This window comes from Bolinopsis microptera, chromosome 2, assembly GCF_026151205.1.
Source record: "Bolinopsis microptera isolate Bmic1 chromosome 2, MBARI_Bmic_1.0, whole genome shotgun sequence".
Taxonomy (NCBI): domain Eukaryota; kingdom Metazoa; phylum Ctenophora; class Tentaculata; order Lobata; family Bolinopsidae; genus Bolinopsis; species Bolinopsis microptera.
The window spans coordinates 18,298,549-18,313,519 of NC_087073.1; the positions used below are offsets into that span (position 1 = coordinate 18,298,549).

The window sequence follows — 14,971 nt, forward strand, 5'->3', positions numbered from 1 at the left end:
AGTTCTAGGATGTAATGTGAACAAAAAGATTATGAGCCAGCATGATGAACGCAGAAAGTGAAAGTGAAGAAGAAGTTCTTTACAATCTCAGCAATGGAAAGCAATATATTGCCCTTCAGAATGTAAGATTTTTATGATCTAAATAGACTTGAGAATTCATGTTTTTTCGACATCCATACTTACATACAATTCTATATCTTTTCCACTCCCTGTAAAAGCAGAAGCCACAAGAGCATGTTGAATTTTAAATTTTATTTTATTTTAAAATCACCTTAACAACATGTTCATTCTCAGTTGGAGGGTTCCCATGTGTCACCCCAGCTGAAACCTGGGCTGTTAGAAACACCTCGAACATCAGGGTATGGAATTGTTTATAAACATTTTTTGATGACTTAACATTTTTGATATTCCAAGAAGCTTTGTAAAATTCAACCACAAACAATTTTGACAGGTAAATGCCATAATTTGATTTAACCTAATCATAACAGATATTCGTTTTCGTGAAATCTTATGAATTAAAAAACATTCTACTCCCTTTATATTTATCATTCCAGGGTTGGAGCAATTTTTGCAAATCTCTTCAAATGCTACACTGGAGCAGGGTTGTTGAGCTTGCCTTTTGCCTTCAGATACAGTGGAGTTGTTGTAAGTAAATAGGCAATAATTGTAATTTTGTGCAATTTGCTCACCATTAGTTTTATTCTCCTGCTAAAGGAAACTAAGATGCACTAAACAACAGAAACAGCTTTGATCTATCGAAATATTGTTCATGATAATGTGTAACAATGTACAGTAATTTTGTTTGGCAGGCTGGGGTTGTGTGTTTGATACTGGTTTCTGTGATGTGTACAGTTTCAATGGTCTGCCTTGTAAAATGCAAGATCCACCTCTCAAAGAAATCATCTGCTAATCTGACATACAGTGATGTTGTGCTTCTTCTCTTGGGCAGGTTTGTGTATTTAAGTGTGTCTGTAAAATTGGTACAAAATTAAAATTTCTTGTTTTAAAAGAAACGGAAAATCATCAGAATATAAAGAGAGATTTTGGAAGATTTTTGAAGAGGGCTTTTCTGCCGTCCCCTTGATATGACCGAAATTTGGCTGTTTTGACTGAAATTTTACCAGTGACCAATCAGTGAGGTCGGTGGGGGTGACAGAAGTCACCATCAAGGTACTGGAAGCAGTATATCCGGAGAAAAAGTTGATGCAATGAAAATTTTTAATATGAAATATTCGAATTTCAGCCTTCCGGGACCCAAATTTCGCTGTTTATAGTGAATTTTTCTTGAATGACCATCTTACAAGGTCACTGAGGTTGGCACAAGACACGATTGAGGTATTTAAAGTTCTATTCCTTAAGAAAGCTTTGATTAACGGAAAATCATCAGAATATAAAAAGAGATTTTGGAAGATTTTTGAAGCTTTCCGTGGCTGAGGAACATTTGGATTGGGTACTGGGTATTACATGTGATACAGAATTGTTACATCTAATTAAACTAATCAACTTCAGGAAATGGAGCATTGTTCTAGACATTACGATTATTGCATTTCAGTTCGGAGCAGTAGTCATTTACTTTGGTGAGTCCTCTCAACATAGCTTTTACCAATTTGCAACATTAGTTATTTTATCATTTATTTCTCTGTTTGTATCATGTAATGCTGATTGTTTAATTCAACAAGAGTGTAACGAGTTCATATTTGTGGGACTTTGAAAACGTCGAACTATTTTCCATGTAGAATTAGTGACATGTTTTACATACATATTATTACACAATGGGAGTTATGAAATGATATAATGTTATGATTCTATGGGGGATATTACATAACATGAACAGTTGGCAACAATTTGATAGGCGATAAAATGGAGACATTCAATGGTTTTAGTTCTATAAACTTCTTATTTTGAACATGAAGTATTTACCTATAGTATTTATTTTGAAGCAGAACCCATATAGGTCAAACACTAAAACACGGGCAATCTCATCAACTATTTCACTCTCCCTTCTTAAAGTTTGATTAATCGCTCTCGGACTATTCTGAGAATAGAGCTTATTGCGAACGACGATGATGATATGTGAATATTGAACCAGGTCCCAGTCTAATTTCTTGATTGGGGATATTAGATACCTACAATACTTCTTTTTCTTCTTGGGTCACGAATATTTCTACACGTACAGCAACGTAAAGAGTTTCGTTACTAGCTGAGTTTTATAACAAAATGGAGGCCAAAAGTAGGAATAATAATGGTAAAAAAATAATCCCTTGAAGGTGACTAATTGTCCGATCTCAACTTATTTTTATTTTTTTGCGGAACTAATATTTTTACCTTATCCTCAGTGTTCGTCTCGGAGAACTTGACACCGTTCTTCAGTAAGATGTCCTCAATCTCTGCCAGGTGGTGTTGGCTGCTCTTCATTGCTCCCCTTTACATCGGCCTCAGCTGGATCAGATCGTATGTACCGTAAAGCTAGTCCACAAATATTGCAATTTCATAAGAGTTGTCTCAAAAAGTTATTTTCTGTCGACTTGAATATAGTACTAATACTGATACGAACGTTTCATAGAATCTATCGTGTTCTGAGTTCTCGTTATGGCATAATCAGCAGACTTGATCTTACGAACTTTTCTAACAAAAAGTCAACAAGTGTACAAAAATACTAATTATCTCTCTAGATACTAGCACCTCTATAAAAACTATCCCTCCATTTAGACTTTACACCGCTACTAATATTTCGTACTGTAGTTATTGAGAATCGTATAAAATATAAACTTCATAAAGCCTAAAATGTCCTTTTTCAGGATGAAATATATTGGTATTATATCTTTCTTCGCTGAGATCAGCATTCTAACTGGTTAGTCTGTAATGAGTAATGTAAGTGTTTTTATCCCATGAGATATTACCGCAACACTCCATTTTTGTACATATTATACATACCTGTATGATATAGTTCTTTTATAAAATAGTTATTATAGCTGTTTTAGGGAAAGATTAGACTTGGGCTTTGTTTTAAACTACCCCTTGTTTAGATCTTTTATTTAATAATTATTTAATAGCTGTTTATTGGCATGTTTGTCTATTATCTAGCATACAACAGTCTTGAGGCCCATTTAAAGCTATTATAATTAACTACAATAGTGTCATTGTCACTACCTACACAACTATACATGTGCTCATAGTGGTGTTGTAATAATGTACTGTAAGGTATGATGGGCCACTTAAACGCTGAGTGCTTCGATACAAACTAAAAGGTAGGTATTCTACGAAACTTACACTTTGGTATATTCCAGGAATTGCTGTGACAGGAGTTATTGGTTGCCTCCAGCTGTCAAGAAAGGTTGTTCCTGGCTTGGCTTTCAACGTTAATATGACTCCTCCGTGGAGGTGAGCTACGAATTAATGTCGTAAAATGAGAGATTTTAATACATTTTAAGGGTTATTACCATTACAGCGCATCTTTACGACTGACGATCATTTCAATTAGTTTTTCGATCATAATAACAAAATGGTCAACAAAATGTTCTGTTATCAGGACGTTACCGTTGATGTTTGGAATGGCAGCATTTGCTTTCGAAGGAGCTGGGGTGGTCATTCCCTCAGAATGTAGCATGAAAAAACCAGAGAAATTCAACAAGGTTAGTGCACATTACTCTGATAGATAAGAACTTCGAAAATGGAATTTTATAATTTCGATAATTTTTTAAAATCTATTTTTTTCAATTCTGCATGTTCATTCCTCCCATTGTTAACTTGAATTCATCAGGTCCTGGTATCGGTACTGTCAGCTGCCACTTTCATGTACATAACATTTGGTGTTTTACTCTACACAGCGTTCGGACCAGAAACAGGCTTCACTACTGGACAAATAACTGAAAACTTGGAACAGTTTGCTACTCACATGGTGGATAGATCCTTCTGGCATGTTATGCAAATTGTTGTTCGATTGTGGTGAGTATTTGAGGACGTTAAGTGCTTTTCTAGGAAAAGTTACATTTCATAGAAAATCCGCCTCTGTGCACCTTTTCTCGCTGTTACGATGCAGCCAACTATAATCCAGAATTGCAAATAAAAGCCCTTCATTCGACTTCGAAACGATTTTTCTCGCCATATGTTCAACTCGGTGTTATGCAACCTCATCAGAGCATAGGTGGTAGAAAATCAGTGCTGCAAGTGTGTCGTCATATCTATCAGAATGTAAATTTGTAAGTGTTAACCGATTTTACATTTCAGCCTGGTGTTCGGCATTGGGATGAGCGTGTCAGTTCAACTAATTGTAGTTCTCGATATAGTTGAGAAGGTAAGTGGGTATTTAGGTGCAGTTACACCTGCTCCATCGGGAATTATAGTGTCATGCAGCATGCCACGATTGCATATTTAAATTTGTGTCAATGGGGCAGCCAGTCAAATGCACAAATTACGAAATTGAGCATAAACGGACTGCGCTTAGACAATATGTTTGACTTAAGTGCGCAATTTTGCCTCGTAAGATACACGTACGGACATTTTATACCTTCGTGGAATTTAGTTTATCCGACATAGGCCAGGCTGCTGCGCTACGATTTATGATTTATGATTTATGTATAATGACGGGTAAAAATATGGCTTAATTTCTGATAAACCGCAAAATTTAACCCGCCATAATTAAACGAAAAGACAAATTTTGTTACTCTAGAGAGATTTCAGATTAATTTTCAATGAAATTAAATCACATTTTCAACAACAATATCGCACAAAATTAATTTAACTTGATCTATATTCACCATCCTAGGATAAAAGCAAACACATTTACATTTATCGATAGAAAACAATTCAATCAACAATTTCATCCAACATTAATGAACGATGTTAAATAAAATAATAAAATTTTCTGTAATTATTGGTGATATCGGTAATATTGGTAATATTGAAACACTTTAAATTTTTTAAAGTTAAACAAAAACATTTATTTTTAATTGTAGTTGACGAAATGAGAGTCTCCACTCAGTGTGTTAAAACATAATTCTTTGTCGACGTTTCGGCTACATGCCTTTGTCATAAACAGGACGTACTGAAAACTTACATAGCTGCAAAGATACAATGTTAAAATGATCTATTAATACTACGAAATATAACAACAAAAAATAACATCTTGAAACACAACAACAATCACAAATTTATCCAAAAGAAACATAAAATATAACGGCTAAAAGAATCTGCACCAGGACAACGTCTCATGGAAGCTTTAACAAGATCTAGCCTACAGCAAACAAAATGCAATAAACAAAGTGACAGCAAATGCTACCAGTGCGATAAATCCTGCATGATCAAAAACATTTGCTACCAATTAATATGCCAAATATGTAATAAGTCCTACATTGGGGAAACTGGTAGGTTTAAAAGAAGTAGAGCCTGGGAACACTACAAATCAGTAAGGGATGGCAACAAATCTACGGCCATGGGGAAACACTACCTAGAGGAGCATGCCTACATTTCAATGCCAAACATACCGTTTCGGTTTATAGTTCGAAAAAGATGTAAAGACTATGTGGACCGTCAATTGTGGCAGTCGGTTCTAATAAAACGTGAAAACCCAGAAATAAATACTCAATTGTCTGAGTCCGTAAATGAAGGTGATTGGATAAAATATACTTGGAAGTTAATGTAATATTTGAACTTATAAACCTAGATAATTTTTGATTAATCAGTTTTTTGAAGGAGCTATCTTGGTAAAATGTTTGTAGTACTATGAGGAATTGTTCACGGTTTGTTGCGGTGCAGATTCTTTTAGCCGTTATATTTTATGTTTCTTTTGGATAAATTTGTGATTGTTGTTGTGTTTCAAGATGTTATTTTTTGTTGTTATATTTCGTAGTATTAATAGATCATTTTAACATTGTATCTTTGCAGCTATGTAAGTTTTCAGTACGTCCTGTTTATGACAAAGGCATGTAGCCGAAACGTCGACAAAGAATTATGTTTTAACACACTGAGTGGAGACTCTCATTTCGTCAACTACAATTAAAAATAAATGATTGACCCACTCATAAGAGCAAAACAAGATTACCATTAATCAAAAACAATAGTAAATTATAAAATAGAGACAGTAAAAATTCTAAAATTATTTTCATTTCATTGCAAGTAAATATTACGAAGCTGTCTTATTAAATAGGCGTTTCCAAAATATCTGAGAAGTTTTGTTGTATCCCATCCTCTTGTAACTGCAATCCTTGTAGCTCTGCAGCTGAAGTTAGGATATCATCAGTGGTAAAATGTACAACTTTGGTGGTAGGCATAAATCCCAATTTTTCTTTTTTCACCTTGTTCGGTCTGTAACTTGGTCATTTATTGTTCAATTGTATAATATATATATCAGCCAAAAAACTTTTAAAATGGCCCAACTATCGGCATTACAGTGACAGACTTCTCCAAATTTAAAAAATTTTCGAAAAAATAAAATATTTTTTTTCTCGATGAGGGACTTTTTTTAGAAAATTTTGAAGGTGTTCAAATCAGCATGAAAAAATAAAAATTGGCCCAGAAGAATTTTAGTGCCCAAAAGCACACTTTTTCTGTGCCCAATATGTACATTACAGATCTTAACCACGCGGTCTATTAGCGCACCCTGCCTCGGCTTATGAGTTGTTCCCTCATTAATTATGTTACTACTATACCGGTGTCTTAGGTTATAAATAGATAAAAGTATCCGTGGGCCAGTGCGAGTCACAGCTGGCGGAATTTCTGAAAAACCGCAAAATTTATCCCGCCATATTTAAACGAACTAAGGTAATCAATATTAGAAGAGAGCCATAAATATGTATCTAGGTTCAGATTCGTGGCACAGAAGTCACCTTTTTTATTACTTATTATAATACATTTCAGGAACTATTCAAGCCCGGTAGATTCTCTCAGAATAACCTATTTTGGAAACAGAACTTGATCCGAGCTGTAATGACTGTAATTGGACTCAGCCTGGCTGTAAGTTGTTTTACACAACTTCCTTGATTTAATTTAGATTAAATACTCACACCAAATTTAACTGTAAAATATTTACTACTACCATAAGGGGTCAAAGGAATGTCATCTCAGAAATCGAACAGATATCAATAATTAATAAACCTAGATCAACATCATTAAATTTCTGACATGAAAATATACCATCAACACCAAACATACGTCTCACCCGATTTAACTCCCAGGCGTCAGGCCTCTCATTCGGACATCTGGTATCTCTGACAGGAGCATTTAGTGGCACTCTAATGCAGTTCATCTTTCCAGCTGCCTGTTACTTAAAATGTTTTAGAGACAGTTTGTCACTTTGTCAGAAACTTGGTATGTGGTTGTTGGCTATTTGTGGGGTTATATTTGGGGGACTTGCCACTTACGTGACGTTGATTGAAATGTTTTCCTGAGGGAGCGTTATATCTAGATACTAATTATTAAATATTAATGTTATAATAAATTGTTTTTTCAATTTTTATGTAGTCATGGGGAGATTTTGTTGGATTCATTTCAATGTTTTTGGGTAGAACAGCTTCAATTTCGTTAAATAGATGTATAATATTTACTAAAATTTGAAATGATCTGTATTTAACAGTTATCCTTAATTTTCTAATATTATTATCCTATATAAATTTCTAATATTATTCTCCTTTATACAATTTAATTTCCAAAGATGCTCAATTGGTTGATATAATTTCTACTACCGACATTTTAACTTTTAGAACTACCCTTAAAGCAGCAAGTAAGTTGTATAAACCTTATATCTAGCTAGCAATGTACCAAGAGATAGACTGGGAAGATGGTCCCAAAGACAAAGACGAAGTAACAGTACGAACCCCAGTCAACATAGCTGTAATTAAGTACTGGGGGAAGAGAGACGAGAAGCTGAACCTACCTCTTCACTCCTCCCTCAGCGTAACCCTGTCCATGTCTGACATGTACACAGAGACAAAGGCAAGACGCAGCAGGGATACAGTCTTCTGTATTAACGGTAAGAAGGTGGTCTATCATAAGCAGTAGTGAAGGAGCTTTTACATTGCAGTTCTTACTAGTGTCGATAACATTTTATCTCTGTAAAAGTTTGAGATATTGCTTTTAAGCATGTTTTAAAATTAAAAATTATTAATCAAGCGTAAAGAATGTTCATAAAATACATCTCAGGAAAAATCGAACCCCCGACAAAAAGATTTGACCGTCTGATAAAGAAGATCCGATCAGAAAACCCGGCAGCAAACGTGGACATAACAACACACAACACATTCCCCACAGCAGCTGGGCTCGCTTCCTCTGCCTCTGGGTACGCAGCACTCGCGTGTGCTCTGAAACTCCTGTACCCGACACGGGGTGTGGTGAGCGAACTGGCGCGGTTAGGTTCAGGAAGCGCTTGTAGAAGCACTGCAGGAGGTTTTGTGTTGTGGGAGAAAGGAGAGGAGGAGGGAGGTGGAGATAGTGTTGCTAGGCAACTCTTCAGTGCTGAACACTGGCCAGAGATCAGGGTTTTAGTGTGTGTTGTGTGTAGGGAAGAGAAAGCAGTTCCCAGTACTGCTGGCATGCAGTCTACTGTTGTTACCAGCAACTTGATGCAGCACAGAGTTGCACACGTGCAGGTCCGGATACAACAGATCACTGAAGCTATCCAGCAGAGAGACTTTCCGACATTCGGGGAGATAACAATGAGAGATAGCAATGAGATGCATGCTGTGTGTCTGGACACGTACCCTCCTATAGCTTATCTAAACGATACAAGTCATCAGATTATCAGGTCTGTTCACAGTTTTAATTCAGATAAGGGTACGGTTAGGGCGGCGTACACGTTTGATGCCGGACCTAATGCTGTTTTATTATGTGAGGAGAGAGATTTTGTGGAGTTGAGAGAGAGGATAAGAGGGGAGTTCTGTGGTAAGAAAGGGAAGGTGACTGAGCTTGTCGAGTGTAAGATTGGGTGTGGACCTTTGGTACTTACTGACTGAGAATTCTATTTTGTAATTTTACTTAAATACCAGTTTTAACTGTTTATCGGCTACCGTAGTGAGTGATCATATCAACAGACTTTCATATTTTTTATTTATCTATTTCTTTAATGCAGTTTAATTATAATATTAGAATTTTTGAGAATTTTTGGTTTGTTTTATAATTTCATATCATCTATTTTATTGACATTCTTCCCTTTTGACTGTTTAATTGAAGTATTCTAAGTGTAAGTGCACTTCGAACAACCTTAAACCAAACACAATTTTCACAATGAATTTAATAATCACATCACAAAGTATTTACTTTGATAACCTGCACCACGCCTAGGATGTCTCCTAAGAACGATGATTCTACCTCAAACCCTCTCTCCAGGAAACTCCAGAAAGTTCTCTCCCTAAAACTAGATCAAGATCCAGATCTTATCGTTGCACTTAAAGTGAGTGTTTTAAAAGATAGAAACTTGAGGTTTTGAGTGTTAAAGTTAACAAACGTAATTGATTGGTAAGAGTTTCAGTGATAGTGCTATACTCCAGCAATACTGGTGAGTACTGGTAAGTATTAGTAAGTACTGGTGAGCACTAGTTCTGACCCTCTCCACTTTCTGCCAGGGTTTGTCCAGTGTAGTCACTACAAACAACCTCCGAACACGACGAAACCTACGAGGAGACTTCGAGAGGAGGAGTGTTAACTTGTCTGTGGAGTTGTGCGAGTCTTTCAGTCATGTTAACCAGCTGGTCGAGAAACTTAACACAGAGGTAGGCGTTAATTATTCGGGACATTACTCGGGAAATTATTGTTAATAATTTCTCGTATCGTTAATTTATTGTTTTTTATTAATTTGCCTGTTTAATGGCACATTTGAACACAAACTCGTGAAGATATCACTCTTTATCGTATGTTATTGCAGATTACTACAATGAGTGAAAGTTGCCAGGAAATGACGACAGAATTGTCTACTGCTCGGAAACAAATGCAAGGATTACTCGAGAAAACGTCTAAGATTAAACGCGAAAGGTCAGTTTTCATAATAAAGGAAATGGAATTTTAATGTCTCATTGGGTATATTATTATTATGTGATTTATTATATTATACAGGGTGTCCCAAAAAACACTATCCAATAAGAAACTCTCCTAATTTTTTCAGTTTTAACTCTTTGGTTCTGATCTCTTGGTATTACTATTATGTTCTAAAGGATTAGGAGATTCGTTTAGGACCATTGGGAGTCTCATATAAACTTGATGGGCAACATATTTTCGATCTTAAAGATATGCGAAAAAATTTTGGTGTGATCCCAGAATAGGTGATAGTTTTCGTCCATGATGGAATTCTAGTTTTGAAACGTTTAGACAGCCCCAAGTTGTAAACCAAGTATACACAGACACAATAGAAAGTATTCTTCGCATTGAGAACTGAGGTTTTTGATATGGTGCAGGGTCTTTTTTGGAGCATTTTCGGGCCACACCCTTTTTTTCATTTAATGGCGTAATTTGGCCCTATTTTCATATTATTTTAAATTTTTGGCTACCTTACTCTGTCAGTACACTTACCAAGGAAACATGTAGGGCCATTAAAGCTAGAAAATCAACGACTTTCGCATAAAAAATTGCATAGTTTATATGCATATTTGGCATATCGTCCATTTTTGGCCTTTGGGTTCCAGGCCTGCTGGGTAAATGACAATTTGTGAGCACCTATTGGGATTTTAAGCATCAAAAGAGGTGTTCATGAGTTGAATGAGACAACAAGGAACAGTTTGCAATCAAATGCATGAAAAAAGGTTTTTTCCTCTTGAGTCTTGGCTCAGCGCTCCGAATGGTGGACAAGCGCATAATTTGAGGACTATTTCGAACAATTTTTGACATTTTAAAAATAATGTAGGCTAGATGGTCACTGAACTGCCTATGAGGTCATTTGGGTTGGATGGCACTAACCACTGTTTTGGTGTATGCCCCCTTAAAGGAGGGGGGGGGGGGGGTCAAACCTGAATTTTTTATGAAAGCAGTTGACCAAACTTGGACCCGTGATCGAACTTTTGAGGGGGCCCTACAGGTCAACCGGTACAGCCACGCCCATATTTGGTCCCTTCTTGGCCCAATTATGCCAAATCACGAGAACATGCCCAAACCCTAATTATTGATGCTTTACTAGTAGTCACTTGAACTCGTATATGAAGTTTCGTCAAGATTAGATACTCAGGACGGTTTAGGAGATGGTGCTTTACCACTTACCACTAGGTAGTTCATTAGTGGAACATAGTTTTAAAGAGTGGTAGAATATTAGCTGTTTTATGGCCAAGTTCTGATTCGAGTTCCGATGCTCTTCAGATGAAACGCGAGATAAACGAAACGAAAACCATAAAACGACTATTTCAACACTATTGGGATGATGAGATCATCTCAAATAGATACTACTGTATATTTATTTTGTTGTCCAAAAACAATCAGCCACAATTTAGTTTAACTGCAAATTTTTAACCGTGACCATTTCTGTTGTATATAGTTTGAGATGGTACAAAGAAAACAATCAAAGATTAGCTAAACAACTAAAAGAATAATTCATTTTAAAACATTCAATTAATAATATCACACAATAAATAGCTGTGTATACCATACATAGATAGCTACTCTGCCTAGGAATGCGCATAGCCTAAACCTCCACGCTCGCGCTTAGGGCTAGCCACGTGCATAATCATAAAATCCTTAACGTTCATAACGTTTATACTCTATAAAATCCATAACCTCCACGCCTGCGCTTCTTGATTTCAACACTTTCGACTTCTTCTATCTTTGGTACCTCCTCGTCGTTCAGGTCCTCCATACGTTTCTCCAGTCCTGTATAGCCATGATGTGCAAAGCCATAACCTCCAGAAGTAGACACAAAAAGAAGTGTTAGGCTTAGAATAAAAATCAGCATATTGAGAGAGGGTACAAGAGTAAGAAAAGATACTAAGGTTTATAGACAAATTCAAAGTGGTCGTAAAAGAACTGAACTGACCTTTTATACAGATATCGTGGATTTGAAAAATTGCGTTTCAGAGGCACTTAACAACGTGTCGCATTGGGTGCTTTCCAGGGGAGGTCAACTGGTTTCAATTATCAGGAAGGCAATTACCAGATAGCTGTTCGTTAGCTAGGGTAATTATAGAACGCTACCATCGACCAGTTCTAAAACTAATAAAAGGGAAAACAGTTAACAAAGGAATTAAGAGAGGAGGATTTAACAGTAACCGTGAGTAACGTCCTCATGAAAGTATCATATTTTGAAAATCGCTCAATTAAATAAGAACCATCGTTGATTTAAATGCTAATTGCAGTTAAGTGCACAACTACTTACTATATTTTAAACTAATTGCAACACTACAAATCAATATCATTTATTGAGGATGATACAGAAAGAATATGTAGTTCGGTGAAGATAAAAACTTGCGACTAGCACGCATCTTCTAAAACCCTAAGCTTCAAAAGAACCCTTACAAGGCGAGGTTCATTGCAGGTGCCCGTTTTTGCGTAACGAAACAACTGAACGTCCAAGTTAACTGTTGTCTGAAACTTCTGATGAAACACTTCAAGAAATACTGCGAGGCAATCTACAACAACAGCGGTATAAACATGTTTTGGAGCATAGATTCCTCAAGTGAATTCCTTGAAGCTATCAGAAATAGCGATGTTTATAATATACAAGTTTATGATTTTACTACTCTTTATACCAGATTAGACTTGATTGAAGTAGAGAACATGATTAATGAAGTTGTTGATTTAATATTTTCAGACCGTAATAGATATATTTGTATTTCTAAAAGAGACAGTAATACATGTTTCTTTTCCAATAAAACCTATGATTCTCATGCCTGCTTTAGTCAAGATGACCTAAAAGAGGCTGTTAAATTTATTATTTATAACACTTATGTTGTCTTCGGCGGGATTGTATTCATACAAACCAAGGGTATTCCTATGGGTGGAAATTCAAGTTCCCCTATAGCTGATCTCACTGTTGGCAAAAAGGAATTTAATTATATGAAACGTTTACTTCAGGAAAAGAAAATGGGATTAGCAAAGATATTATCCAATAATAAACGATATGTTGACGATTTATCTATTATTAACTACCTTTACTTTCATAAATTGATTAAAGATATTTATCCTAATTCATTGGAGATGGAGCGAGCTGGTTCCAATAATAAAATCATTAACTACCTTGATTTAAATATTAATATTTCCACAGAAGGACTAGAAATATCAGTGTATAACAAAACTGATGCAGATGATTTTAATTTTCATGTTGTAAACTGTTCTGAAACTTAGGTGAATAAGTGTACAACGTGCTAAACCGAAGTTCAGACTGACCAGTGAAAATGGGCGAGCGTACCAAGTGTCATTTTAATTAGAAGTTTTAGTCAGTGATTTATTATTGAAGCTTGTCATTACAATAACTAATGCTCCTATAAATACTTTAATTAATTGTTTGTTCCGTTATTCTTTTTCCTTTCTCTTTTCCTTGTCATCCCCTTTAGTTTTAAGATTCTTGCTATAAATGGCTACAGCTAACACTATTAATGCTAAGTACCAAACAACAAGTGGGAGGTGGATCGTTGGTATACCATTAAATCGATTTAACACCGCAATTCCAGTCGCAAGCCTGGGACCACTACTAGCATAGTCACAACATCTACAAAGCTGCCATATAGCCTGACTGACAATTTTCTCGACTGACTGACAATGTTTCTTCTTTTCCCCATTTAGAATACAAAGATTAGTACTTTTAGCTTATGATTAATATTATATTTTTACCTATAGTTTACCTAGATTTTTTTTGTATCTAATTTACTGAAAACTGGAAATTACTGGCAACTGGAGCCTTGTGGTGGGGTCTTAGTCTTATAATCTGTAAAATCAAGCTGCGTGACTCTTCGCACTAATGAATCATACCTGCGTTTGGTGAAAAAGTGAGAGCAGATTCCATTCTTTAATTCACAATATACTGTAATTCAGTGTTATGTGTGTGTGTAGTGGCCCGTTGAAAATTTATCTGAATAATAATTTTAGTTATATTAATTACAATTTTGTGATTTGTAGTGTGCGTGCTAAATCACTCTAAACTTGAATTTCAAGATAGTTGAAACCAACTTAAATTGATGTATTTTTTAAACGCTGATTCAGAATCACCTCACATGTGATAAGGTTTAAAAGTTTTCATGGCGAGATCACGTGATATGACCATATAAGGAGGTTGGACTAATTGTTCGTTAGGGTTTTAGCTTATGCTTCAGTTAGGGTTTGGGTTTGGGTCAGAGTAGAGGGTTAGGGTTTCGAATAGTCATTCAGGGCCACCTAGAGAACTTGTTAAAAAAGTCACTTGACAGTCGAGTGTTGAGTGATTACTCATCATCCGATTTGTAGTGTTACAATAAGTTTTATAACTAGTACAATATACGGTAGGTAAGCATTGTGGATAACTATTTGAAAATATATATTATTATTATAACACTACAAATCTATTACATTTTGAAACTCCGTCCTGGATGGCTGTTAAAAAGCCGAAAATAGTCGAGTCTGAGATCAAATTATTATTCAGATTATAACTTCTGTCGGGCCTCTACGCACACGTTGAATTACAGTATATTTTGAATGGAATCTGCTCTCACTTTCCACCAAAAGCAGGTATGGTTCAACAATCAACAGGGGCGAAGGGTCACGCAGCTTGATTTTACAAATTATGAGACTAAGACCCCGCCCCAAAGCTCCAGTTCTCAGTAATTTGAGTTCTTACATGATCCTTGTGTTGTTGAGAGGCTCTGAGCATAGCAATATCTTTATTAGTGAACGACGGCTTCATTTACTATTTGTATCGTAGAATTGTTTCATTTCAGTAAATTAGATACAAGAAAAACACCGAACTACATATTCCTTCTTATCATCCTCAATAAATGATATTGGTTTGTAGTGTTGCAATTAGTTTAAAATATAGTAGGTATTTGTGCACTTAACTGCAATTAGTATTAAAATAAACGATGGTTCTTATCTAATT

The 14,971-nt window shown here is 35.7% G+C and overlaps 3 protein-coding genes across 3 annotated transcripts in view; all 3 read left to right on the top strand.

The window, feature by feature from the left end:
- On the top strand, nt 1–7,634 carry LOC134811281 (uncharacterized). The gene is made up of 13 exons (XM_063818058.1): nt 1–122; nt 295–359; nt 555–645; nt 810–949; nt 1,510–1,577; nt 2,337–2,451; nt 2,799–2,851; nt 3,288–3,381; nt 3,530–3,632; nt 3,761–3,945; nt 4,228–4,294; nt 6,856–6,951; nt 7,173–7,634. The coding sequence occupies exons 1-13, from the start codon at nt 42–44 to the stop codon at nt 7,383–7,385; spliced, it is 1,371 nt and encodes a 456-aa protein (XP_063674128.1). The 5' UTR covers nt 1–41; the 3' UTR covers nt 7,386–7,634.
- Nucleotides 7,635–7,742: 108 nt separating this feature from the next.
- Nucleotides 7,743–9,133, top strand: LOC134811287 (diphosphomevalonate decarboxylase-like). The gene is made up of 2 exons (XM_063818064.1): nt 7,743–7,966; nt 8,137–9,133. Exons 1-2 carry the CDS (start codon nt 7,750–7,752, stop codon nt 8,943–8,945), a joined length of 1,026 nt encoding a protein of 341 aa, XP_063674134.1. The 5' UTR covers nt 7,743–7,749; the 3' UTR covers nt 8,946–9,133.
- Nucleotides 9,134–9,274: 141 nt separating this feature from the next.
- LOC134811280 (conserved oligomeric Golgi complex subunit 6-like) overlaps nt 9,275–14,971 on the top strand; it is a 28,203-nt gene continuing 22,506 nt past the window's right edge. Inside the window, exons 1-3 of the mRNA XM_063818057.1 lie at nt 9,275–9,382; nt 9,555–9,701; nt 9,854–9,960. Coding sequence (XP_063674127.1) covers nt 9,275–9,382; nt 9,555–9,701; nt 9,854–9,960 — 362 coding nt within the window. The remainder of the gene's footprint in view (nt 9,383–9,554; nt 9,702–9,853; nt 9,961–14,971) is intronic.